The following is a 24,731-nucleotide window of genomic DNA, read 5'->3' on the forward strand; positions in this document are numbered from 1 at the left end:
GCCCCCCCAGCTAGAATCTCAGCGTTATGGCCCAGCCCAAGGTAATTCATACAGCATAAATAAGGGGTAAATATGAGTAACTGGTGCAAGTTTGGTGCATGTAGCAGTTTCCCAGCCAGAGTTAGACAGGGGGGGCATTCTGTGGCAAGGTGGCCTGCTATAAAATGTCCCCCCCCCCCCAGAGTCTTTTCCTTATGGCCCAGCCCAAGGTAATTCATACAGCACAAATAAGGGGTAAATATGAGTAACTGGTGCAAGTTTGGTGCATTTAGCATTTTCCCAGCCAGAGTTAGACGGGGGGGGGCATTCTGTGGCAAGGTGGCCTGCTATAAAATGCCGGCCCCAGAGTCTTTTCCTTATGGATGGACGATTTGCAATACGACTTGTTAGCTGTAATGTACACACGGGGTTTAGAGTGAGTGGCGAAATTTTGGTGACTTTTGATTACTTTTGTTCTGTGGATCGATGTTAGATCATTTCCAGGCGTGAAGGTGCTGAGTATTAAGTTAAACGCCGTATTATATTATACGACGACAGAATAGAAGAACATTTTCAGCCGAATGGATTCAACAACGTGTCAAAAATACCTTTCAACTAAATCAGTCCCTTTTTGCGACTGAAAGCGACTGTATTTGCACAGACGAGCATTGTCGAGAGGAAAAGCATTACTGTAGCGTTTTAATGAAAAAGTTACCGTCACATTTGTGACAAATTACAGGAGGTTGTGAATGATAACTTAAGGTTTGAATGTAAAAAGGCATAATAAACAACTAATTTGAGTTTTTTCAGTCGGTTTAAGGCAAGATAATGAATTTACAGCGAGCGTTCGCTTCTGCTGCACTGGAGAAGCGACTTTGCCTTTAAATGGAGTGATGACGTCAGGGGAGGCAATCTGTGGCAGGGGGGCAGATTAGGGCACAACACCGTAACACCTGTAGCTAACAAACTTGTCGATCACAGAACGAACCACCAAGCACAAACATTCTAACCATTTAACCCAGCGTTATTTTGTGACTCATGTTAACTCTCATATGCGATAAGCTTCCATAGTTTAATGCTCATGCTCTGTTTAGTACTGATTAAGTTATCATTACCATTATATTTGGGCTAAATCAGGTCAATCTTTCTAGAATGATTAATTATACCAATAGAGCAGCGGTCACTAACAGGCGGAACGCGTCGGACCCGGACCCAGAAGCTGTCCCATACGGACCTGGACCGATAGCCAAAACTGAAAGTTATGATTTAAAACCTGATGGGGCCCTTCTATTTTAACCGCCACAGCTTTTGTAGTCTTTTCGGTAGTGGTTTAGCACTAGAACTGCCGCTTCCCACACCAATGCACGTCAAACGCCTTTAACTGCGAAGCGTAGTTCGGCGTATGCAGCCCTTTGTCTGCGCTAATGTGCCATTAGTGTTAATAACAGCAGCAAAGCGACCAAAAAGCCGTAATGTTCCTAACAGAGTGGCTGCTTAATAACAGCAGCGAAGCGAACACCCGCAACCAAAAATCCGTAATGTTCCTAAGAGAGTGGCTGGTCTGTCCTGAAATCATATAGCTGAAAAGTTTTCAAATACAGTATGTATTATATAACATGTTGGATAAATAGACATAGTTTATTGGTGATTTCATGTTCGTGGAAGTTTCCGCTTTTTAACATGTATAAAGTAATATTATCTGTTATATAGATCAACTCAGGTGAAACAAAAATTGTACGTTTTCAGCATCTGGCACGCCACTCATGATTTCAGACTTGTGCAGGAAATCTTACGGCAAATCTATATTATTCCATTATAAACCTAAAATGAGCTACGTCGAAAGTGTGTTTACATGGTTAAATACAAAAGCATACTATTTACAAGGTAAGAACTGTTACATGTGTGTGCAGACATCTCGAATTGAATTGCACTGAATTAATATGATTTGACAGTCAGGTACTGATTACATGCAATGTTGATACAACTGATATGCTACTTAAATATACATCACACTAAATAGTTAGACATTATGATCTTCCGGACCTTTGCTTCAAGAAATTTTCTCTAACTGGACCTCTTTAAATTTTAGTTGAATACCCCTGCAATAGAGTTATTGAACTAATTAGAATTTTTAAAATCCCAATATCACAATATATATCGCAGAAAGAATAAATATTGCAATGTGATTTATTCCCAATATCGTGCAGCCCTAGCCTAACAGTTAATGTATTTGCAGGTCAAGACAAACATCCCCAATAGGCTGCAAGGAGACCATCTTGCAGCCTGCATGCGGATCTCAATAAATGGGCCAGATGTTTCTGACTTCCCATATCAAGAGGCTTTAGAAATGTTCTTCTAGAAGCCCAGAAAGATACACTGCAGTGACAAAAGCTGCACATTTTATGGATAATTGTTATAAAAAGAAATGTTCTGATGTTTAGTTCAGTTGTTATATTGACTGCTGTCATTAAAAGAAACACATGAACACCATGAATCCTGTCGGTGTCTGTCTGCCCCCTCCAAAGCTGTAAACTGCACTCACTTTGTGAAGCGGATCTCCAGGTGTGCGGTGAGGTACTCCCGGGGGGTGAAGCTGTGCTCCCACACCGGCATGCTGGACACATAGTTAATGGAGAAGGAGAGCTCTGACAGTGCCGTGTGCAGTTTGTCCAGGCTGAGGAGGTAAGGCAGCTCTGTCACTACCCCCCCCCATCTCTCCCCAGGCAGAGCTAAAGTTCCCACCACCTCTAAAACCCCTCTTTGTGCAGCTTACTTAGTAACCAGCAGGCGGCTCTTCCTCATGCTCTCCACGCCCGGCTTCTCCAGCTCTGGCTCGCCCTTCTTCCCTGGAGGTTTCTTCGATTTCTTGGTCACTGCCTGGCTTATGGTCTTGGCACAGTGTTTGGGCAGCAGCTGGATAAGATGAGAGCTGTGTGTCACGGCTGTGGGGTGGCAGGGTGGGGTGGCGGGACCCAGGGGAAGTCCCAGCAAGGCCTCACCTGGTCGCTCAGGGCACACTGCTCTGTGCAGATGTCGGTGATGAGGTTGCGTGCCTGCTTGGCCATCTCATCCAGGAACATGTTACAAAGAGACAGGCTGCGGTCGCCAATATGGTGTCGCTGGGGGGGGGGAGGGGGTCAGGAGGGATTAGCTGACATAGACAAGCCAGATGTAAATGCAGCTGCACAGGCGGGGTGCGGTCAAAGGCCCATACGACCACCAGGCAAAGCAGTAAAGCAGCGATAAGCAGTAAGGGGAAGGAGCGCAGGCGCCAGACTCCCCAGCGGGGTCCCCCGGACCCCTCACCTCCTCAGGGCACAGTTCATGAGTGCAGCTCATAAAGTGGGTGCAGAGCAGGGGGAAGGCGATGGAGTGGCGGGACTGAGAGGGCAGCTCCAGGCACTGCTGGAACATCCTCTCAAATGCACGGCTGTAGAAGCTGACAAAACACAGCAGACGGGGCAGAAGGAGAGGTAAACTGCCTGCGGAGAAGCGGCGCTGAGGAACAATGTGCCCCCTGTTGGCCGGCTGTCACACCTACCAGAATATGGAGAGGTCAGAGGTTTCCACTAGCATTTCCACCAGCGAGTCCACCATCTTGGTGTGGAATATGATGGTGTTCATCATCTTGCCCAGGTCACGGTGGTCTGCGATTCCCAGTGTGGCTTTTGAAACACTTGTGTAGGCCTGGTAAGGAGAGCTCCATGAGGACACATGAAGGTGTGTCTCCTGCGTGAGCACCTCCAGAACTGTCACCCTTTTGGAGACCATGTGTATCTTGTGATAGAGAAGCAGGAGGGCTCGCACAGGCACCTGAGCTTCCTGGCTAGGTTCAGCTCCTTCAGAGTCTACAATAGCAGATAATATCCTCCATTCCATACTTTGGTGAGGCAACAAACTCAAGTGATCAGAAAGGTTGCTTCTGTTTTGGAGGCTGAGCCGGCCTCCCTGTGGGGAATACAGGCCTCTGTCTTAGCAGGGAAACACCAGGTACCAGTCTCAATATCAGTGGCAGACACTTGAGAAATTACTCAGCATCCGGGACAGTGCTTCACACCCCCAGAGTGACACTGTGGGCCAAAAGAGGAGTGCCTTCTGCAGGGAACTCCTGACCTCTCACCCCCAATTGGCACACAGGACGTTTCTCACATGAATAGTGCTTTTTATGCTCCTGTTGTATCCTATTGTACTGTATGAATTCAATGAGTTCAATTTTAGGACCACTATTGTTCCTAATTTACATAAATGATATAGACACCAATATATACAGTAAACTGGTGAAATTTGCAGATGACACCAAGGTGGGTGGTGTAGCAGATACTGAACTAGCGGCTCAGCAGCTGCAGTGGGATCTTGATTTAATTAGTGACTGGGCCGATACCTGGCAGATGAAATTTAACATAGACAAATGTAAGGTACTCCATGTAGGGAGCAGAAATATAAAGTACAGGTATTTTATGGGACCTACTGAAATAAAGGTAGCTGATTATGAGAAAGACCTTGGTGTGTATGTTGATGCTTCCATGTCTCATTCTCGCCAGTGCGGGGAAGCAATAAAAAAGGCCAATAGGATGTTGGGGTATATCTCCAGGTGTGTGGAGTTTAAGTCAAGGGAGGTAATGATAAGATTATACACTTCCTTGGTGAGACCTCAACTAGAATATTGTGTGCAGGTTTGGTCACCATATCTTAAAAAGGACATTGCGGCCTTAGAAAAGGTGCAGCGTAGGGCCACAAGAATGATTCCTGGTCTTAGAGGAATGTCTTACGAGGAGAGGTTAGCGGAACTGAATCTGTTCAGCCTTGAGCAAAGGAGACTAAGGGGGGATATGATTCAGGTCTATAAGATTCTAACAGGTTTGGATGCTGTTCAACCAAATAGTTACTTCAGCATTAGTTCAAATACAATAACTCGTGGCCATAGGTGGAAATTAGTAGGAGAACATTTCAAACTGGATTTAAGGAAGCACTTCTTTACACTTTCTTTCCTGACAACGTAGTGCAAGCTGAATCCTTGGGTTCCTTTAAATCAGAGCTAGATAAGATTTTAACAACTCTGAGCTATTAGTTAAGTTCTCCCCAAGCAAGCTCGATGGGCCGAATGGCCTCCTCTCGTTTGTATAGTTCTTATGTTCTTATGAAGTCTTTTCAGCTGCTGTTATACCTGTGATGGAATTTCAGTTTATCTATACAATACAGCAATGTGTGCATTTTCATTCAACTTTGTGACAGCATGTGAGAAACGAGACAATTGATCTAACAGAGGTAGGGACTCGAGTCACTGACTTAAGAGCATCAGGCCCTGATGTTGGACAAGAAGGCCTGACTCACAGTCTCCGCTGTAATTCATTTCAAAGGTGCTCTATCGGGTTGAGGTCAGGGCTCTGTGCATGCCAGTCAAGTTCCTCCACACCAGACTCGCTCATCCATGTCTTTACGGCCCTTGCTTTGTGTGCTGCTGCACAGTTATGTTGGAACAGGAAGGGGCCATCCCCAAACTGTTCCCACAAAGCTGGGAGCATTAAATTGTCCAAAATAAAGCTGCAGCATTAACCCCTTGGGACCAGCGGTCCCGCCGGCGGGATCTGACAGAATTCTCGCGAGACCATTTAAATAACTCCGCGAGTTTTTGTCATATACACATTTTAAAAATACCCTCAGAAACTTTGGACGGTCTACTTTTCAAATATATATAGGTAGAAACTAAATATATTTTTACAGCTTCGTGATACGAATAGAAAGAACAAGAGTGACTGACTTAAGCGTCTGCGTCTCGAAGCGGCTCTGATCACCCACCCACTTGCAAATCGCGCTATTCGCATGATAATAACATGATAATCCGACAGTTAGTATTGGGTGAAGAAATATGTGAATACGCCCATTGTGACCGAAATAAACAAGAGCACATGTCTGGGTAGTGTTTACACTGATCGGCTACAATATAGCACACGGATACGTCTCTGCCGCTGAAGCTTTGCGCCAGTGTTGCCACTTTCAGCAGCGAAGCTCATACCTGTGTTCATAGCTCAGTGGGCTAAGCCTGTGTGCCTGTAATCACGTGGTCGCCGATTCAAACGCAGCGTATTTAGAACGTGAATAGCGATCTTCCGCTGAGAGCGGTCCTACACGCTCCCGACGCAAGTAAAACAAAGAAAGGTGACACGATTTGCTTTTTTGCCTATTTAACCTAATTTTAAAAACTTTAATACATCTGACAATGGAAGTTTTGAAAAGAAGACAGATAACGGATTTAGTCAGTGTTTTTTTCATGATTCTACATAATGATTTCAGCGAGAAATAAACTGAAATACACGAGAAAGATACGCAGTCGATGATGCCCTCGTCCCCAGAGCGTCAATAATAGTCACTGCATCATATTTATCGCTTTCTATATTTATATAGTCACAGTTTTTAATTTTTCATTCCATCTATCAATAAACTGTGAAAGGGATTTTATTGTTGCTACTTTTCTTGCGTTTCAAACTGCCTTTCCAAAGTGATGGGTGTGGGGTGCAGTGACATTCCAGACTGATGGGCCATTGACAGTATGCAAACTACTACAGGTGTGAGGACACCTATCTCATCAATATTCATTGTGAAGACCACAGACCACTGACTTTGAGAAAAAGAGTGTCACTCCAAAGTTCTAACACTTTAGTAATCAAACCATATAAAATTTCTGAATGTCACTTTCACCAATGTGTAGCCAACCCCTGTGTCTAAAAGCTTCAGAGCTCAAAAGTCTTACCTAGAAATGTCTATAATGTGATTTTTTACATTATAAAAATGTCTGAAAATAGGTTTTTGAAAAGTATATGTTTAAAGTTGATTTTAACAAAAAATTGAATAATAACATTCTAAGAGGTCTCAGATTATTGGTGCTGAGTTTGTGCTGAATAAGAACATAAGAACATAAAAGCAAATGTATCACTTTGGGATAAGTGTTTTTTAGATAGGTGAAATATTTTAAAATGTCAAGGCATGTCAGACTACCTCGAAAGTGGAAAAAAGGCCTCAGGCCCCAGGGGGTTAAGAGTTCCTTTCACTGGAAGCCCAACTCCTGAAAAACAACCCCACACCATAATCCCCCCTCATCATATTTATCGCTTTCTATATTTATATAGTCACAGTTTTTCATTTTTCATTCCATCTATCAATAAACTGTGAAAGGGATTTTATTGTTGCTACTTTTCTTGCGTTTCAAACTGCCTTTCCAAAGTGATGGGTGTGGGGTGCAGTGACACTCCAGACTGATGGGCCATTGACAGTATGCAAACTACTACAGATGTGGGGACACCTATCTCATCAATATTCATTGTATAGGCCACTTACTTTGAGAAAAAGAGTGTCACTCTAAAGTACTAACACTTTAGTAATCAAACTACATAAAATTTCAGAATGTCTCTTTCTACCTATGTGTAGCCAACCCCTGTGTCTATAAGCTTCAGAGCTCAAAAGTCTTGGCTAGAAATGTTTATAATGTGTTTTTTTTTTTACAATTTCTCAGCATATCTGAAATAGGTTTTTGAAAAGTATATGTTTAAAGTTGATTTTAACAAAAAATAGAACAATAACATTCTAAGTGGTCTCAGATTATTGGTGCTGAGTTTGTGCTGAATAAAAGCACATGTAACACTTTGGGATAAATGTTTTTTAGATAGGTGAAATATTTAATAATGTCAAGACATGTCAGACTACCCCGAAGGTGGCTGAGAGGCCTTAGACTACTGAGAGTTAATAGCGAGGAAAATTCACGAATGAATTTATTGCACAGGTGGCATCTTATCACAGTATCACGTTTGAATTCACTGAGCTCCTGAGAGTGACCCATTCTTTCACAAATGTTTATAGAAGCAGTCTGCATGCCTAGGTGCTTCATTTTATACAACTGTGGCTGTGGAAGTGATTGAAACACCTGAATTCAATGATTTGGAGGGGTGTCCCAATACATTTGGCAATATAGTGTAAGCAGGGACTCAAGTTACATGACTCACAACTCGATTTGGATTGCAAATGACTCGAGTTTGGACTCGCCAAGGAATAACTTGTTTGTCCCTTTGACCTACCACAAAGGGCCATACACAAGCCCCCCCTCCCTAGCCCCTAGGCCCAGTTCTTACCTGTAATCTGAACCAGTCGAGCCGCATGCCCCTGAAATCAAACACCTCGCCATCTTCCACTGGAGAGAAAAGTGGAGTGTGTATGATTCAAACTGGAAGTGGGCGGAATTGAAACCAACTGACTGCAAACAGCACTGAGAAGGTAGCTCAGAAACATCTCTACATCCTTTCAGCATCACAGTCACCCTGTTTAGTGGAGACCCAGAGCTGGAAGGTGTAACCTTCCATCAGAAAGGAGGAGTACCCTGTTTCACGGTGAGGGATGTCATGGTGTTCACAAACGAGGACATGATGATGGATTCATCCTCTGGACAAACAGACAGGTTCTGGAATGCCAGGAGCCAAAAGCTTACAATTACATATCAACATCATCAGCAATACTCCATCTTGTGACACAAACCTGATGGGGCTTGTGATTAGGGGGACGGGGAGGGAACACACACCTGCACCAACTCATTGAGCACGACGGCGTCAAACCCAGACAGGTACTGCACGTAGTAGCGCTGCATCACCGGGCCGTATTTGCGAATGTGGAACCTCAGGTCCTCCATATAGAAGATGAGCTCCGCAATATGCCTGTTTGGGGGGGCGGGGGGGGGGGGGGGGTCAACAGATCTTATGCCCATCCTGCTGTGTTTTTTTGTCATGGTCACCATTCTTACTTGTCGATGAAGTCATCTGTGTTCTTCTTCTGAACATTATCAGCATGACGCAGCAGCCAAATGATCTCATCCCGGGCAAAGGACAGTGCCATGAAGACAAACAGCGCCTGGACAGGGCAGGAATGTTACTCTGAGAGCCGCTGACAGGGCTGGACAGAGTGGGAGCATTAACCTGAAAGACACTGACGGAGCCGGACATAGTGGATACATTACCCTGAGGGATGCTGATGGGGCTGGACTTTGTGAAAACAATACGCCTTGAGATGGGGCCAGACAGAGTGGAAACATGACCCTGAGAGATGCTGATGGGACTGAACTGAATGGGACCGACTTACAGGTCTAGTATTCAAATATGCAGCGTACAGGCTTCTAGCCTGGATATAATGTTCCAGATTCTGGTCAGTACCTTTGGGCCAAGCAGTCCCGGCTGGTCTGCTAGCACTGTGGCTAGTTCTTTTAGCGCAGACCTCAAGAACCGCCGTCTCTCCCTGTGCATGGAACCCCTGTGCAGGGAAAGTTCACAGGTCAACCAGGAACTCACACTTCTGTTCAGCTGCACCGTGCCCAGTAGGGGGGCACACTTACGCATGTGATAATGCTGCCTCTTTGCATTCCCTGATATCATTGATACGCTTGTTGAAGCTGAAAGAGAAGAAAAAAGAGCAAGGAATCCAGAGGAGGGTAACTGTACTGTGCTGTGTGTGTGTGTGTGTGTGTGTGTGTGTGTGTGTGTGGTGGGGAGAGGTCATACCCGCGGATATTAACAAATAGATCCTCGGTGGCCTTGTGGATGTGGAAGACCTCGTCCCTGAAGAGGCATAGGCAGGAACTGCTCTGGAGCGCCAACTTCCACAAGCTGAGGGCTACCGGCTCACTGTTCAATGCCGTGTGGGCCAAAATGAAGCCCACTGAGCCCGGCACCGGGGGGTACCACATACCGAGTTACTCAAATGACAGAGCACACTGAACGAACCATGGGGACAATCTGTGATTCACCCTCTACTTACACACAATCCACTTCTCCATTGTCTCCAAAGACAGATATTCACAGGGCATCTGAAATGAAGAAAACCATCACAAAGGTGCTCTGTCGGGAGACAACACCCTTTTGTGATGAGCACAGGATGCCTTGCTGCACTTACTGTGTCTGACTGGGCGGGGTTCAGCATGGTGCTAGGTGCACTGATCAAGCTCAGCAGCTGAGCATTCCTCCACTGGTCAGCTGACAGATTGCGTCTGGGATAGACCATCTGCAGGGACACGAGGGCGTCCGACAGCGACTGCAGTGGGAGCGGGGGGAGGTGGACTCGGGGTTAGAGGGTTAGAGTTAGAAGAGGCTGGCATTTTGGACCATGGGGAGGCACAGAACTCACCTTGCTGTGTGGGACAAACTCCTCCATCATCTTCTTTAGGGGATTCTCATAGTCCACGATCATCTGCCCAAGCCTGGGGTACTCGCGATCACTGGGGCGGCAGGCAACAGCAAAGCCTCATGTAACATTAGCTTCACCAAATGGGGGCACACATGATGTGAACACCCCAGCTTCCCACAGCATCCTCACTCTGCCCGAGCAGCAGCAATAGCTGGTTTCCGATCCTGGTGACACTTTATGAAAATCAGCTAGACTAAATGAGTACAATCCAGAAAAGAAAGTCTTCCAGTTGAAAACATGAGGAACTGGACCAGTACCTGGACCCATGAGTCATGTCGTGTGCGTAGTTGTAGAGTCCGATGATGGCTTTGCGTTCCTCAATCCGAGAAAGCAGCGTCATCAGTGTGATGTAGGTCACCACCAGGTCAAGGTAGTTCTTAGTCAAGTCAAAGTTAACAGTCTGCAAAGAGAAGCATTATGAGCTAGCTGGAAACATGGAGGATTATATACAGACCAGTGTATGACATGATGATAATGTACCCCGTGGGGGACTCACAATGTCAAAAAAGACTTGGGAGGCGTTGATAGTGTTCAGCAAATCACAGGCATGGTCCTGGTGGATGACACGGGGGTGGATTACTGAGGGGCCTCTGGTATAAGCAGACCCCCACCATGCTCTGGATGTGGGGGTCATTGCCTTACCTTCAGCTTCAATGTTTTTGCTTTGAATTATGCACTTTTATCTGGATGTATAAGCACATTGTGTATGGAAAATTTAAAGAAAGAGGAATAACAGGCTCCTACCTTAAACTCCATTACATCCACAAAGGTGAAGTAGTAGAGAGCCAAGTTCTTCAGTATCTCAGACTTCTCTTTCTGCAGCTGGGCAAGGTGTTGCTGTGATGAAAACAGGATTATTACCATGAAAATGGATTTCAGCAATGGTCACTCAAACTGAGCATCATAACAGTGTCTGCCGCAGGCCTGGGTAATACAGTCCAAACAAAAATACTGATAAACCACTTTCCCAGAGTACATAGCAACTACAGTGCCAGCTGGTGATGACCAAATGCTCTCCATCCTGCTCCACATAATACAGCACTAATAAGTGTCACAAGGTGAGAGACAGACACCTTCTAAAAAGAGCTCTGAAAATGACAGTACTCACATTATTGTTTCGCGTCTCCACAGCTGGAAACTTGCGGACAATGAACTTGACGGCAGACTCCAAGTTTCTATCAACCAGGTAGGAGGGCTTTGCTTTAGGGTCACTGCAAGCCTAGGGGAACAGGGAAAGAAAGGTCGCTTGCAGAGGAAATGTGGCTCAGACCCATTGCAGGGGCACAGTCACAATGCTTCCTGTCAGGTGGCCCAGCTTCACTGGATAGACAGGCATTTATGATTACATGGTTCTCATGGGTCATGTGATGCTGGGCATGCACCTATCATGTGGTATGCTACATTGGACACCAGAGGAAATTAACCCTTAGCACATTATTTATTGAAGTGCTGGGTCACTTTAGGGTTGTGTGGCCCATCACAACACAAAAATGCCTATGGCATAAAAATTTTCCAATGCCCAAGTCACCCCATTCTGAAGCCCTGGAGACTCGCCAAGTAGCACCGATGCATGTGTACAGGGAAGTCTGAGTGGCTGAAGAAGCCGTGAACCCAGTGGTACCAGGGAGTTAAGCTGTCCAACCCTCCAAAGCAGCAACAGCTGACCCAAACACACACAGGGAGCCGTGTTAGTCCCCCCACCCAGCCACAGCCACTCCCCTGAGATATTGGGTGGGGGTCATGGAGCATGATACTGATCACAGGGCGAGTGGGTGGAGTGCAGTTTTGGGGAAGGCGAAAACTGTGCAAACCTTCCAAACTTGTCCTTGCTGGGAGAGGCATTGCAACAGAGAGAGAGAGAGAAGGACATATAAACACAAGCGGCCAACAGAGTACATGTGCACTCAGGTCAGAGAAGAAGCAGCAGGAGTGAGCAGGAGGAGGCCAGGACCCACACTGTGCCGCACCAGGGACCTGGGGTTTCATTTAGCCAATGTGTTATAGCTTATTAATTAAAGCCAGCATCCTGGTTGCTATGTTTACCCACCAGGGATGAGTTTCTCAAAAGCTCCTGTTAGCAACTTATATAGTTGTACCCATTCAGTTGCATGATTCCAACTATGTTACCAACTCTGCTTTTGGGAAACACACCCAAGGGGGGAATAAACTGCTGTGTACAGAAGCCCAGGTTAACAAACTGAGGTGTTTGTGGGTGAACCAGCCAGTGACATTCTGCAGCTGGGTTTCACAGTGACAGAGGGCTGTGGGTGGAGCCCACAACATGATTCATCACGGTTGGGTATAACGGACAAATCATCGGTGTGCTTTGTTACGGATGACAGCCTCCTCACAGTTTTATCTAAAAGGCTAATCCACATGAATTCCTCTCATTTTATCTATGGCAATGCCTCTTTGTGGTCTGTGATACATGCAAACTAAACCATAATTTTGACAGAGACCACTGTCTACAAAATTAAAATAATATGTCATTAATTTCTAAAGCCAAAACTGCAAGGTGTTCCACAGTAAATTATTTAGATTTATTAAATTTAATTACATTAAATTACATTTATTTAAATTTATTGGCAAAAAAAATCAACCAGACAGCTGCAGCTCATCCAGAATTCTTCCAGAGTTCTTACTGACACCAAGAAAGTGGAGGATATCACACTGGTCCTTAAATCACTGCGCTGGCTTCCTGTGCATTATAGTGCACAAAGTGTACTAATGGCTAAAGTGTACTTGAGTACAAAGCACTAAATGGTCTCGGGCCCAAAAACACTTCTGATTTACTTGAACATTAGTGAAGCACCAGGACTCCTGAGGTCATCTGGGAAAGGTTTTATCAGTGTTCCCAGAATCAAGATCAAGCTGCATTCAGTTTCTATGATCCCCATCTCCGGAACAAGCTTCCTGAAGATCTGTGGTCTGCTAAAACGGTTAGCTCATTTAAATCAGATCTTAGAACATTACTGTTTGCTGCAGCTTTTCAGTAAACTAAATCAAATAAGTCATACACTATTAGTACAATATAAACTTCTTTCCAAAAACAATTCGGCTTTTAGGATTTTTTTATAAATGTAATTTTATTATTATTTGTTTTTTAACTATGATTTTAATGTATTTTTTTTAAATGTGCTAGTCTTTGTAAAACATAAATTGCCATATATATATATATATATATATATATATATATATATATATATATATATATATATATATATATATATATATAAAACTTACCTTGCCTTTCTTTAACCCAAGCAAAACAGGAGCATCCAGAATTTACCATCGTATTTCACACGCGTCTTACTGAACATCGATCACGATGCCAGAAGTTACAATTCGTACAAAGCTATTCACATTAGGCCTATACAAATCCTACAGAGCAGGAGTCCTTATCTGTTTATGCCCACGGATCGATTTACGTCGTACAAACTTTTTACGCACAAGTAAAACTGGGGGCGGGTCCCCGGTACCGGGTGACCGCTTCAGTCTATTTGCTGGTACACACGAAAGGGTTTGTTTCATTAACAAATTCGTGAATTTGGCTAGTTTCTTCAATAATGCAGAAGCGCACAAAAGGGAATCCAAGCAGAACAACACAAAATGTGTGAGGCTGCGCAACAGCTAAACCTTCCAAGGCGGGCAGAAGGGCGCACTTAATTCATTTTACCGTATAACATTTATGTAAATCAGGTGTATTTGCACATTTTACTATCTAATAAAATATACACCAGGCGCACCTTATGCATTTTACCATAGGCATATAACATAGATCACCTAATGCACCTTATGCATTTACCGAATAACGTAGGCTAGACGGACTTTAAGCATTATACCAGATGTATTTTTAAATATTATTTGCATTTTTAACGTGTTATGCAGACCAGGCGGACCTTAAGCATTTTACCGTGTAATGTAGAGCAGGCGGGCTTTATCCATTTTACCGTATATTGTAGATTACGCACTGCATTTCTATTTATTCTTCTGTTTGTCTATTAGTCAGGCTATAAACACAACGATGTGTAACCGCTTAATCATGACAATCATCAAGTCGCTTATTTTAATATTAGCCTCCCGTTAAATACGCACGTCCCCGGTCATCAGGCGCATATACCCACGTCTAAGGTGCCCAATCGGTCACTACTCGGCGAGGTGCGACTCCCGTTTTCCCGGGGACGCGCCGGTGAAAGCCCACCTTTTTGATGTTGTAGACACGGGTGAGCATCCCGATGCCCCGGTCGTTCAGGATGGTCAGCTTCTCCGCCAGCTTCTGTTGGCTCGGCTGAAGCGCGGCCCGTGACATTCTGTTGCCGTTTGCCTGCCTGCGATGCTGGATGTACCGATATAAAGGTGTCACGGTGTAACCCTGCAATTTACCAAGATGTGTCGTGATTTATTCACAGCACTCGCATGACGCGACGCGCAGGCGCACTCTGACGCAGATCCTTCAAGGGCAGCCCCGCCTTTCCTTGTCTTGGCTAACATATGAGAGAGTGTTAATATTCGTTCAATTTATGCCATCATTACCGCCTGTGTATATGTTTCCTTAAAATTGGCTTCAGGGAATCTTGATTTTTACTTTCCACTTTCACCAGGATGAGTCAGCCCATTTCACACTAACAACGCCGCGTATCTAAGAGCAGCAAGACCCTCTACACAAGTACACTATACACCGCGGCGTAGATATGGGTATGGCCTACCAATATTGTAGGAATACCGTGTGTGTTTAGGGGGGCGGGCGGTTCGGGGCTGATTTGAATGTCGAAACCTGAAACCTAAGCCCTTGGCTGTACACTTTTCACAAAATGCTGACAAAAAAATAAAAATAACATTTTAAATGTTACTCTTATAAAATTTATTTTGATATACAGTATATTTACAGTATAAATGCTGATAATCTGAAGAAATATATTTGAATAAGGTAGCAGACACTTCTTTTAAAATGCATTTAATATATATTATCCAGTGGCGGTTCTAGACAAATTTTACTAGGGGGGCCAAGAAGGGGCCAGTGTTTAACCAGAGAGGCACATTAAAAAATGACAACAAATGATATTTAAAGATTATAAACTTTATTTTACTTTAAAATCATACAAACATTTATTTTGTACAAGAGTAAGTGCAGGTGCAAAAGAGGTAGGGCCATAAAAAATGATAAGGGTACAAATATTCAAGTAACAAATATAAAAGTGTTACCAAGTTTTTAAATATCTCGAGACCAGCCATTTCCAAACTTGATTTCATTATCAGTGTGAAAAACAAAAGTAACACGGTTATGTGCAAGAACAACAAGTCACTCACGAGATGAAATTGTTTTGCTTACCTTCGACTCTTGCTACAGAAGAAATTAATCGTAGCTCCACTATCCAAGAGTGGTTCTAGCTGTTGCTGCGCTCCCATTCACCGAGCAGCACCACAGTGTTTGGGTGCGCCGCTCTAATTTACCCGTGTAGAACGATGCGTCGCATTAGTTCCGCTTTTGGCGCTCGTGTGTAAAATCATAATAAATTCATACTTTTTTATTTGGTCAGCACAGGGGGGCCACAGGGGTGGCCAGGGACATGTCTACAGAGGCACGGGCCTCCCTAAGCCTCCGTGTAGAACCGCCACTGATATTATCTATGTCTAATGACTATTGTTTTCTGTTATCACAGCTGGCAAACATCGAATCCACCCCTCCCTCCATCCTTCAATTCATCTATTCATCCATGCGTCCATATACGCATTTCCTGGATACTTACTTAAAATGATATTGAATCATAAGCCTGTGGTTGGCGTTGTTTAGCTGTCATAAAGAATCACTCGGATCAATAGCCCATTCTAATTTGTCAAATTGAAGCTAATGACGTGAGTGGCTACAGGCAGGTAGATAGAATAAGATCAACACACGTGAAACAACTTGAGTTTGACAGATATTGGAGTGTTTTATTTTGGGGGAGTCTTGTTTTGGATGCATATAATGCATACTGTATAACGCGCAGGAAATAAAATCATTTTCCAAGACAAACTTGAGAAAGTAGTGCACACAGATAATGACGTTCAGTGGAAATCGGATAATCGAGACGTAGAAAGGTGCCGCCGTGCATATAGTAGAGGACACGGCACAACCCAGCACAGGCTACGGTTATGTAGAGGACAACAGCTGGGACCTGCAAGTCGGCCTTATCAGACCTGGCCTGCTGCTAGGTAAATGAGGTTATCTGCGTTCCTTTTGCGTTAGTATTTTTTAAAGCACTTTACCACGTATTTTATTGTATTGTATGTTTAAGTTTGAAAATTACTGAGTGGATTTTCTAGACATGTCCAATAGACAAATCAAAGAATATGAAAGCAAGTACGCACAAAATGATCTATAAGAAACCAGTGAACTTCATCTGGTCTGCGCAGGTTTTACTATTCTCCTGTACATCTATCAGTTGGTTTCAGCATAGATTAACTGGTGAGCTACGTTAACTAGTAAATCTATTCAATACAACTACTGGGAAGCTATAACAAAGTAATACATATACTCAAACCGAAAGACTCGTTTGCCTAATTGATTTTAGTAGCCTATTCTACTGGAAAATTCCACTGAAATTTCCACTAGGGATTCGCACCATGGTATTTTAGCCCTGAACAAGAAAATTATGTATGTAGTTTGGAATTTGACGTTAGTTTTATTAACGTTTTATAAAAATTAACCACTTCACATTGTTGAGTCACATGTTTTTTTTTTGGCTTCTCAGGACGCTGCACAGGATTTCGGGACTTTAAGGAAATTTAAGGAAAGTACCTCTGGGGGCATGGGGAATGGATGTGTCTCATGAATGATCATGCTTACTCCGTTACTAACCACATACAGTGTCCAGTTTCCCACTTACTCAATCTTGCTTATGGTGTGGAAAATGCCTTTCCCGACCTGTTTATATACAAAAACCTCCCAGACACTGTCATTATGTCCTACCTACAGGAGTGCTTCCAATTCATTGAGCAAGCCTCTAGGGAGGTAAGGTGTGATTTTTAGGACTTCATCGCCTTGTGCACAGCTTTTCTTGAATATCACAGGTGTTTGTCTATCCTGGCTGTTTATACATTACATTTATTAAAGGGATTAGGCCTATGTCACGGTGCAGTCAAACAATCAGAATAGCTACTGAAGCCCATTTTCTTGAAGCCCAAGAGCTTTATGCTCTTTCTGCTAAAGGATCTCCCACTAAATAATGTACACTTCTCACAATACATTATTCAGGTGGAAATGCTCACCTCCCTCTCTTGCAGTGTTTTAACTACACCGTCAAAATGACACCCGGCCCTGCACGTGGGGGGAGAAAGGTAGTTATGATTGCAGTGCTCTAAAATAACTACAGACCATCCCTCAACCTTTCACCGTGAGGTTACCCTTTAACTTGCAGTTATTTACACAGCTGGCTTATGGCTGGCAAGTGCAAAGCTCTTGTTTCCCTTTTGACCTGTGATGTTTCCACTGAGAGCCTTTTTACTTATTTCACCATGAAGTAACTTATCTGTTTAGTGGGACTCAATGAAACACAACTGGTGCCCTGAAAAGAAAACTTGGGTGAAATTCTTGATTTGTGTCATCTGTTTTCTAGAGTCTCTTGTCCTCTTGTGTCCCTCAGAAAGGAGTGGTCCTTGTCCACTGTAATACTGGGGTCTCCCGCTCGGCTGCTGTTGTTATTGGGTACTTCATGTCCAGTGTCGGACTGCCCGTTGATGACGCCTTTTGCCTTGGTGAAGGCCATACTTGCCATTTGTCCTAACCCGGGATTTCTGGAGCAGATGAAAGGCTACAGGCCACAAGGGGACCTTGAGCTCAATGATGAAGCATACACTTGAGCAACTCATATGGTATCAATACATTTCAGTGTTTTCTTAGCAACCTAGATATGTGGAGGCCTCTGGAAGCCTTACCATATTCTCAAGCACCCTCTAATGCCCGGAATTTTCCTCACACATTTCCTTCTGATACCAGGGTTTTACATGAAACATTAGGTTCATTGTTAGCTGGTTTTGAGAATTAAGTTGCCACATTTTTACCATTTAAGTCTGTTTATGCCATTTCTCAATGACAGGCTGTAGAATCAAGGTGCACTGAAAGAAAAGTTCTTTGAATTTACTTTATTATAATATGTACATCTGTTCCACCTGAAGAAAACGTGGAATTCTAACAAAATGTTTTCCTTGGCTTTACCTACTGCTTGCAGGTCAAGCTAGAATGTTTCATTCACATTAGCACTGCTTAACAGATTCACATTGATCCAGCATGATGTTTAGAATTACTGCAATATAAATTTAGTGTGTAACGGTAAAGTAATTCCATCACGCCCACAGTAGCTGATGAATACTAAGACAATTCTGTCACAATATTCTTACTATATTTCCACTCAAAATGTTGGAGTAAACATAATGCAAACTCAGAAAGGAAAATACAATAGTCAGCAGTTTTAAACCGATAAAAAGCAGTGGATTCTTAAAATATTCCCAAAATTTCAAAAACAAAACATAAACCACTACAATGCACAACTTAAAAACTGTTTTAACAAACTGACAATAGCAAACACTGAAGACTTATCAAGTGCAAAAACAAAATCACATACAATGAGTAAAGAAAAATGTATAAAATGTACAACACAATTTGCTTGTAAGTGTAGATGAGGAAAAAAAAGAACATTTTATATTTTTCTCACAACCAAGTGCTTTGTAATGGCAATATGCCTTAAAGAAATTCCACTATCCATTGACAGTGTTTAAACTCCAAACCCAGTTCACTGAAGAAGCTTGTTTTTCAGAGCTAGTACTTTGTTAGAAAGTTGACTTGCATCAATAATGTTCAATAAAAACTTTCTGAAGAGCCTCAAAGGTATAGCGGAGGTCAGCAGGGTAACTGAGGTTCAGGGCGTAGATGAGACCAAACAGCATAGCCACAGCAAAGGCTACACTTCCCAGCTCTTGCAACACTGATGCCTTCAAGGACAATTCCAATTTCATCTGGTTGATTATCTGAAGCATAGTCTTTCAGAACATAAATCCCAACAACTGTGTTTTCAATTACCTCTTTAATGCATGTTGTGTACACAAAAAAAGATATACATGAACCTCTCAGCCAGATGACTCTTTATCCGATTGTTTAGGAGGACACTAAATTCACCTTCATGACTGGGTAACCCAAGTCATTTGAGGAAGGATCAGATGCAACAGAACAGATTGAAGCACAACAGGACAGAAAAGAAAGCAGAAGAAAAAGAGAGGAGATGAATTCAGGTACAGGCATCAGGTACAGAAAAAAGATTAGTAACAGTATAGTCCTAAAGATTAAAAAAAAAAACAGCAACAGAGATGAAAAATGAGAATATGGACAATATATACTCCGAGTAAGTATGGTGAACTAAGACAGAATAGAAGTCAAAAGTAGTTTGTGATCAAATTTGAGAACATGGCAGAGAAAGGGAAAATAATTATGTGGCATGCGTACTTACCACATACTCCTGCACAAGTTCTTCACAAGGATCATTGCCCATGTAAACACAGATTCCTTTAATGATAGTCACGTCCAGTATCAATATCATTATTGTAATAGAAAATTTTAATAACAGTCTCATTCAAATTAGTCATTTCACCCCTTATCTAATTACATACAGTATATGAACAAAAGTATTGGGAAACACTACTTCACTGAATTCAGGTGTTTCAGTCCCATTCAGACCCATTGCCACAGGTGTATAAAATCAAGCACTTAGCCATGCAGTTACAAACATTTGGTTTACATACATTAGTGAAAGAATGGGTCGTTCTGAAGAGCTCAGTGAATTCAAATGTGGTACTGTCGTAGGATGCCACCTTCAAAATAAATAATTTCATGAAATTTCTTCCCTGTTAGATATCCCATATCTATTTATTTTAAATCATTCATTCATTCATTCATTCACAAATTTAATGACTATGGGAACCAGTATCACTTACTTCAATTGCAGGCCCCATGAATACTCTGAGTTTTCTTCCCTGCTGTCCTCCACGCCTTTGGAAGAGCCTCTGCAGGCTGTCAGAATATGTGTCTAACTAAGAGAGGAACTTGGATTGGATGAGGATAGTTGTGATACACCTGAATTCAGCGTTGACCTGAGAACAGATATTAAAAAGAAAGAGATTCAAAATAATCAGAGAGAGCACAGTCATCACGCAAACAGGCCAGCTTGAAAGAGAGAGAGATTTCCAATGAGATAAACATCACACTGACCTCACTAACACTGCAGAGAGTAGGCCACTTTTCCATCAAGTTGTCTACACTGTAAAAAAAATTCCGTAGAAATTGGCAAAAAAAGTTGCCAATAAGATACTGTAAATTAGTTGTTAGTTACTGTAAAACAGATCTACAATATGTTACTGTATACCAAATTATCATGGATACGGGCGGCTCGGGCACGGGAGCGTGGCATAGTGCAGGTACAAAAAGGGCGGACGACCCACTTGCGGCTCAGAGACAAACTAACAGGGTTTATTAAATAAAACAGAAAAAAAAACTACAAAACCAAAAAGGACCACGAGGGGTCAAAAACTGAAGAGAATTAAACAATACTAAATAATAGTGATGTTAAGCTTGACACCGAAGCTCCGAGGCATGTGTAAAAAAAAAACAATACAGTGCGTTCTGAAGCAGAACTTCGATGCTTCTTCCGTTCTACCCAAAACACGTGACCACGGTGATCCGAAGCTTCGTTCTGCGCTCAACCACGTGACTGCTTCAGAAAAGTGAAAATGAGGCGTGAACCTCAGTGACCCCAATATACCACATACTAAAGACCCTTTGAGGTTCTGGGATATGCACCAGGCTGTGTATCCACACTCATACGAACTTGCAGTACAGTTTTTATGCACTCCAGCGTCCGCCATTCCATGTGAGCGGGTATTCTCCAAAGCAAGTGGTGAATAAAAAACGTAACCAACTTAGCCCCCGCACTGTTGAACAAATACTGTTCCTGAATAAAAATCTGTAGACTAATGCCCCCTCTTCCGTTACACAAGCACCCCTTCCCAGTTAAGTCAATGGTTTCCCAGTCCACAAGAAGTCACATTCAATTTCACCAGGTCATTAATGTTCATGACGCACTACAGACCATTAGAATTTTTGCCAATTTATAGATATTCAGATTCACTGCACTCATTCAAAATTAAGTGTTCTTTCCTTATTTGACCACTTGGTGGCACTAATGGTCACCATTTCGGAAGGCTTCGAGTACTGAACCATTTTTCGACACACTTGAAAAGGAAGCTTCAGTGCTTTGAAAAGCTTCATTTTGCCATCACTACTAAATAACAAAAACTGAATACACATTGACACTGAAAATAGCAAAACCATTACAACAAATACAGAACACAATGAACCACTGGTGAACTAAACAGAAGCAGGAACTAAAATACTAAAGGGGTAACGAGACTAACACAGGACAGGTGAGACTAATTAACAAAGACCAGGGAAACAGGGCACAGGTGAAACTAATAACTCAAAGGAACTAAAAACAGGGAAACTGAGAACTAACCAAGGAATCAGAACACTGGGGAATTACAGACAGGTAATTAAGGCAAGCAGGGACACAAGGAACAAAACCAAAAACCATATACAAAATCACCAAATACAATAACTAGACAAACTCAACTGAAACACTAGGGAGCAAAATACAAAAACAGGAGGTGGGATTCAAACACAGGACAGAAGGGTACTCAGGAAAAAAGGGTACACAAACAACCACATGCTCAACACATTGAGCCACATGACCAGATAGGTAAGAGGGAAGAACAAAGACTAACATGAAGGTCGGGATGACCAGCAACACCTGCTGGTCAAACGGGGAAGGGACACGGTAGGACCACAGCAGGGGCTGACCCTGACACCAAATTACAGTTTATTATTGTATATCAGTTACAGCACTTTGTTGCTTTTATTTTACAATAACACTGTAATCATGTTTACAGCATTGTTTTGTAAACTTTAATTACAGTAGTTACCTGGTAACTAGTAAAATTACAGTAATTACCTGGCAACTGGAGTTGCCAATAATGTGTTGTAAAAAGTTCTAGGAACATCATGTTGCTGTAAAATATTTATACAGAAAAAAGTTGCAAATTGTATAAATTACAGTACTGCCTGCCAAATAATGTACAGCAGTAAATTAAAATTCTAAAAGCTTGAATATTGCATCAAAATCATTAAAATAATAATAGTCAGAAATGTCTTATATTCAAAACATTTATTAAAACCTACATTTAAAAATATTATTTATATTGCAAAGCACAACGGCATTGAAGTATCAGTTTACAAACAAGGACACATGAACTTTGATAATGAATTTATATATATATTGTATTTCTGCTTCTGTATATATCATGGTGTATATAGCGCAGAGTCTCTTATAATTTTATTTTAGTTCTTATACTGTACTTACATCTGATATTCTTTTTCTTTTTTGTTATTGTCCTGTGTCTCTGTGTGACCGTTTGTAGTAACATGAGCAATTTCCTCCGGGATAAATAAAGTTTTTCTGATTCTGATTCTGATTCTGAATAACAAAGTTTTTAAAATATTGCAGTATTTTGATACTGATATATTGGCAACGGCTCACCCTACAGTACTGGCGATACAGAAATACACAAACATTTTGTTTCCTGGCCCTATACAAACATTGATAAACAATTTTTATATAAACTGTTAAATAAAGATTGTCAAACATTTTAAGAACATGTTCACATACTGCAAAACATTGTGAGAAGAACAAGCAAAATGTCTATAGGTACTATGCTTTACCTTAAGAACACCACACTTACAGGCACAACCATTCAAAGTCCATTATCCTTTTCAGCAGAGTATAGACACGAGAGTTGATTGTGTTGCATCTTTTTTCACCGACGTTTCCTCTTTTACCTACAATCGTTGTGGGTGCCATCTTAGAGTCAGTTGTTGGGTTGATTCCAATAAAACATCTAGAAATCAAATGAACAGACACAAATAATTCAGTATAAAGTATAATGAACAATTCATAAGATTAAAAAAAATCAATATGACTGCACATACTAAGTGTAGTGATACCTGAAAGTTTGTAAACCTCTTAGAATGTTTTATATTTCTGCATAAATATGGCATTCTGAATTAAACCAATAAAAACATCAGGATATCTGTCTGTGCATCCAATCTCAAAAGAATTTTGCTTATAATGCAAGACAATGATCTTAAACACACAAGTCGTTCTACCAGACAGTGGTTAAAAAAGAATAACATTAAAGTGTTTGGAATGTTCAAGTCCTGATAAATAGAATTGTTGTGTTAAGCAGTTCCTGTGAGAAAAAGTCATTCTGTACAAAATACCAGGCCAAAATTACTCCAAGCCCATGTGCAAAACTGACCAAAAATACTTAGATACAGTTATTGCTGAACAAAAGAGTCTGAAAGCAAATGTTCACATACTAAATGTGAAGGTTCTCTCACATCCCCATAAAGGACATTTTACTTCTCTGCCCTCCTGTATATGACCTTTCAAATGAGTAATGAACTCCTTCAAATTAGTGGATGTATTCTGACAAAATTCAATATGGCAAATTAAAATTGTATCAGTCTGTTTAAATTGAGCACTCCTAACAGATGATTGGTAACCCTTATGATCTCTATGTAGATGAGACTTAAAGGCTGCAAATTTCGTAGCCCTACTATTTCCCTAGCATTTCCACCCATCTGTTATCTTGGGCGTGGCCGGTCGGGTCGGCGCCGACCCGTGTCCTAAATCAAGTCTCCCTCAACCCTCAAACATTTTTTTATCATCCAGTTTGTTTCCTTACCTCTTGGGTACCTTGTTAGGCTTCCTTATCCATGAAAAGATTTTGAAATTTGGTTTTAAAATTTTTGGTGTGGCCCTCTGAAGACGGGACGTATGATGTCAATAGAACGGCCCAGTCCAAAAAAAAAATGGTAAAATAAACCTCAGGAGAATTATATAAATAAATCAAAGGTTTATATGTTACCTGACTATTACTGAGGGGTATTAGAACACAACTGTTAAAAAAAAAAAATTACAATTTTTAATTTTAATAATATTACTATCAATATGAATATTATTAATATTAGTAACATCTGTGGTGTTAGGGTCGGTTTTGACCCATATATATTTACTTCAAGGAGAAGGCAAAAAAAGTATTTTTTTTTTCCAAAAGTTGAACTTTAATTCAAATCACAAAGACAAAGCCAAACAAGTAAGACAAAATAAAATACAAAATAAATTACAAAATGTAGATCAAACAAACAATCAAACCAATAGAATTAGTAGTACGGCACCTAAGGGTGGTAGCTCTCCAGGAGCAGGATTGGTACAGTATGTTTACACTATGTGCAAGTAGGACAGTAAGTAGGTATGTTACAAAAAAATGAGACAGTAAAATTAAGACCTGCAAGACCTCATCAGGGAGAGTGTAAAGAAACATAAATTTTGATACCAAAACCACCCCTCTATGTTCAGTATTAAGGAAGTTATGACAGTTTTAATATTCGGGGAATG

General features: G+C 41.8%; 2 protein-coding genes and 1 pseudogene across 15 annotated transcripts in view; 1 reads left to right on the forward strand and 2 right to left on the reverse strand.

Annotated features, from left to right (window-relative positions):
• LOC111838179 (nck-associated protein 1-like) overlaps positions 1-15,779 on the reverse strand; it is a 28,516-nt gene extending 12,737 nt beyond the window's left edge. The window contains exons 1-22 of one of the 9 annotated variants that reach the window (XM_072716728.1): positions 15,524-15,779; positions 14,396-14,530; positions 12,006-12,023; positions 11,303-11,413; positions 10,939-11,031; positions 10,691-10,747; positions 10,452-10,594; positions 10,135-10,225; positions 9,904-10,041; positions 9,769-9,817; positions 9,513-9,669; positions 9,347-9,403; positions 9,168-9,264; positions 8,762-8,868; positions 8,543-8,675; positions 8,344-8,425; positions 8,100-8,158; positions 3,521-3,666; positions 3,286-3,418; positions 2,979-3,098; positions 2,753-2,892; positions 2,522-2,653 (exon numbers count right to left, since the gene is read on the reverse strand). In XM_072716728.1, coding sequence (XP_072572829.1) covers positions 2,522-2,653; positions 2,753-2,892; positions 2,979-3,098; positions 3,286-3,418; positions 3,521-3,666; positions 8,100-8,158; positions 8,344-8,425; positions 8,543-8,675; positions 8,762-8,868; positions 9,168-9,264; positions 9,347-9,403; positions 9,513-9,669; positions 9,769-9,817; positions 9,904-10,041; positions 10,135-10,225; positions 10,452-10,594; positions 10,691-10,747; positions 10,939-11,031; positions 11,303-11,413; positions 12,006-12,023; positions 14,396-14,503 — 2,171 coding nt within the window. In that variant the 5' untranslated portion in view covers positions 14,504-14,530; positions 15,524-15,779. Of the gene's footprint in view, positions 1-2,521; positions 2,654-2,752; positions 2,893-2,978; positions 3,099-3,285; positions 3,419-3,520; positions 3,667-8,099; positions 8,159-8,343; positions 8,426-8,542; positions 8,676-8,761; positions 8,869-9,167; positions 9,265-9,346; positions 9,404-9,512; positions 9,670-9,768; positions 9,818-9,903; positions 10,042-10,134; positions 10,226-10,451; positions 10,595-10,690; positions 10,748-10,938; positions 11,032-11,302; positions 11,414-12,005; positions 12,024-13,437; positions 13,826-14,395; positions 14,849-15,523 lie in introns of those variants that run through there. The other 8 variants (XM_072716726.1, XM_072716734.1, XM_072716719.1 and 5 more) reach the window with 8 other exon arrangements.
• Positions 15,780-16,169: 390 nt separating this feature from the next.
• LOC111838193 (dual specificity protein phosphatase 19-like) lies at positions 16,170-18,033 on the forward strand (annotated as a pseudogene).
• A 314-nt stretch (positions 18,034-18,347) lies between these two features.
• The window catches only part of LOC140592703 (uncharacterized), a 30,906-nt gene continuing 24,522 nt past the window's right edge, over positions 18,348-24,731 (reverse strand). Inside the window, exons 6-9 of one of the 6 annotated variants that reach the window (XR_011993121.1) lie at positions 20,432-20,480; positions 20,158-20,313; positions 19,674-19,729; positions 18,348-19,161 (exon numbers count right to left, since the gene is read on the reverse strand). Coding sequence is in view for 2 of the 6 variants with exons in the window: in XM_072716763.1 (XP_072572864.1) it covers positions 20,436-20,480 (45 nt within the window). In the remaining 4 variants the exon portion in view is untranslated. Of the gene's footprint in view, positions 19,354-19,484; positions 20,314-20,431; positions 20,481-22,479; positions 23,170-24,731 lie in introns of those variants that run through there. The other 5 variants (XR_011993119.1, XR_011993120.1, XM_072716763.1 and 2 more) reach the window with 5 other exon arrangements.

This window comes from Paramormyrops kingsleyae, chromosome 1, assembly GCF_048594095.1.
Source record: "Paramormyrops kingsleyae isolate MSU_618 chromosome 1, PKINGS_0.4, whole genome shotgun sequence".
Classification (NCBI taxonomy): Eukaryota; Metazoa; Chordata; class Actinopteri; order Osteoglossiformes; family Mormyridae; genus Paramormyrops; species Paramormyrops kingsleyae.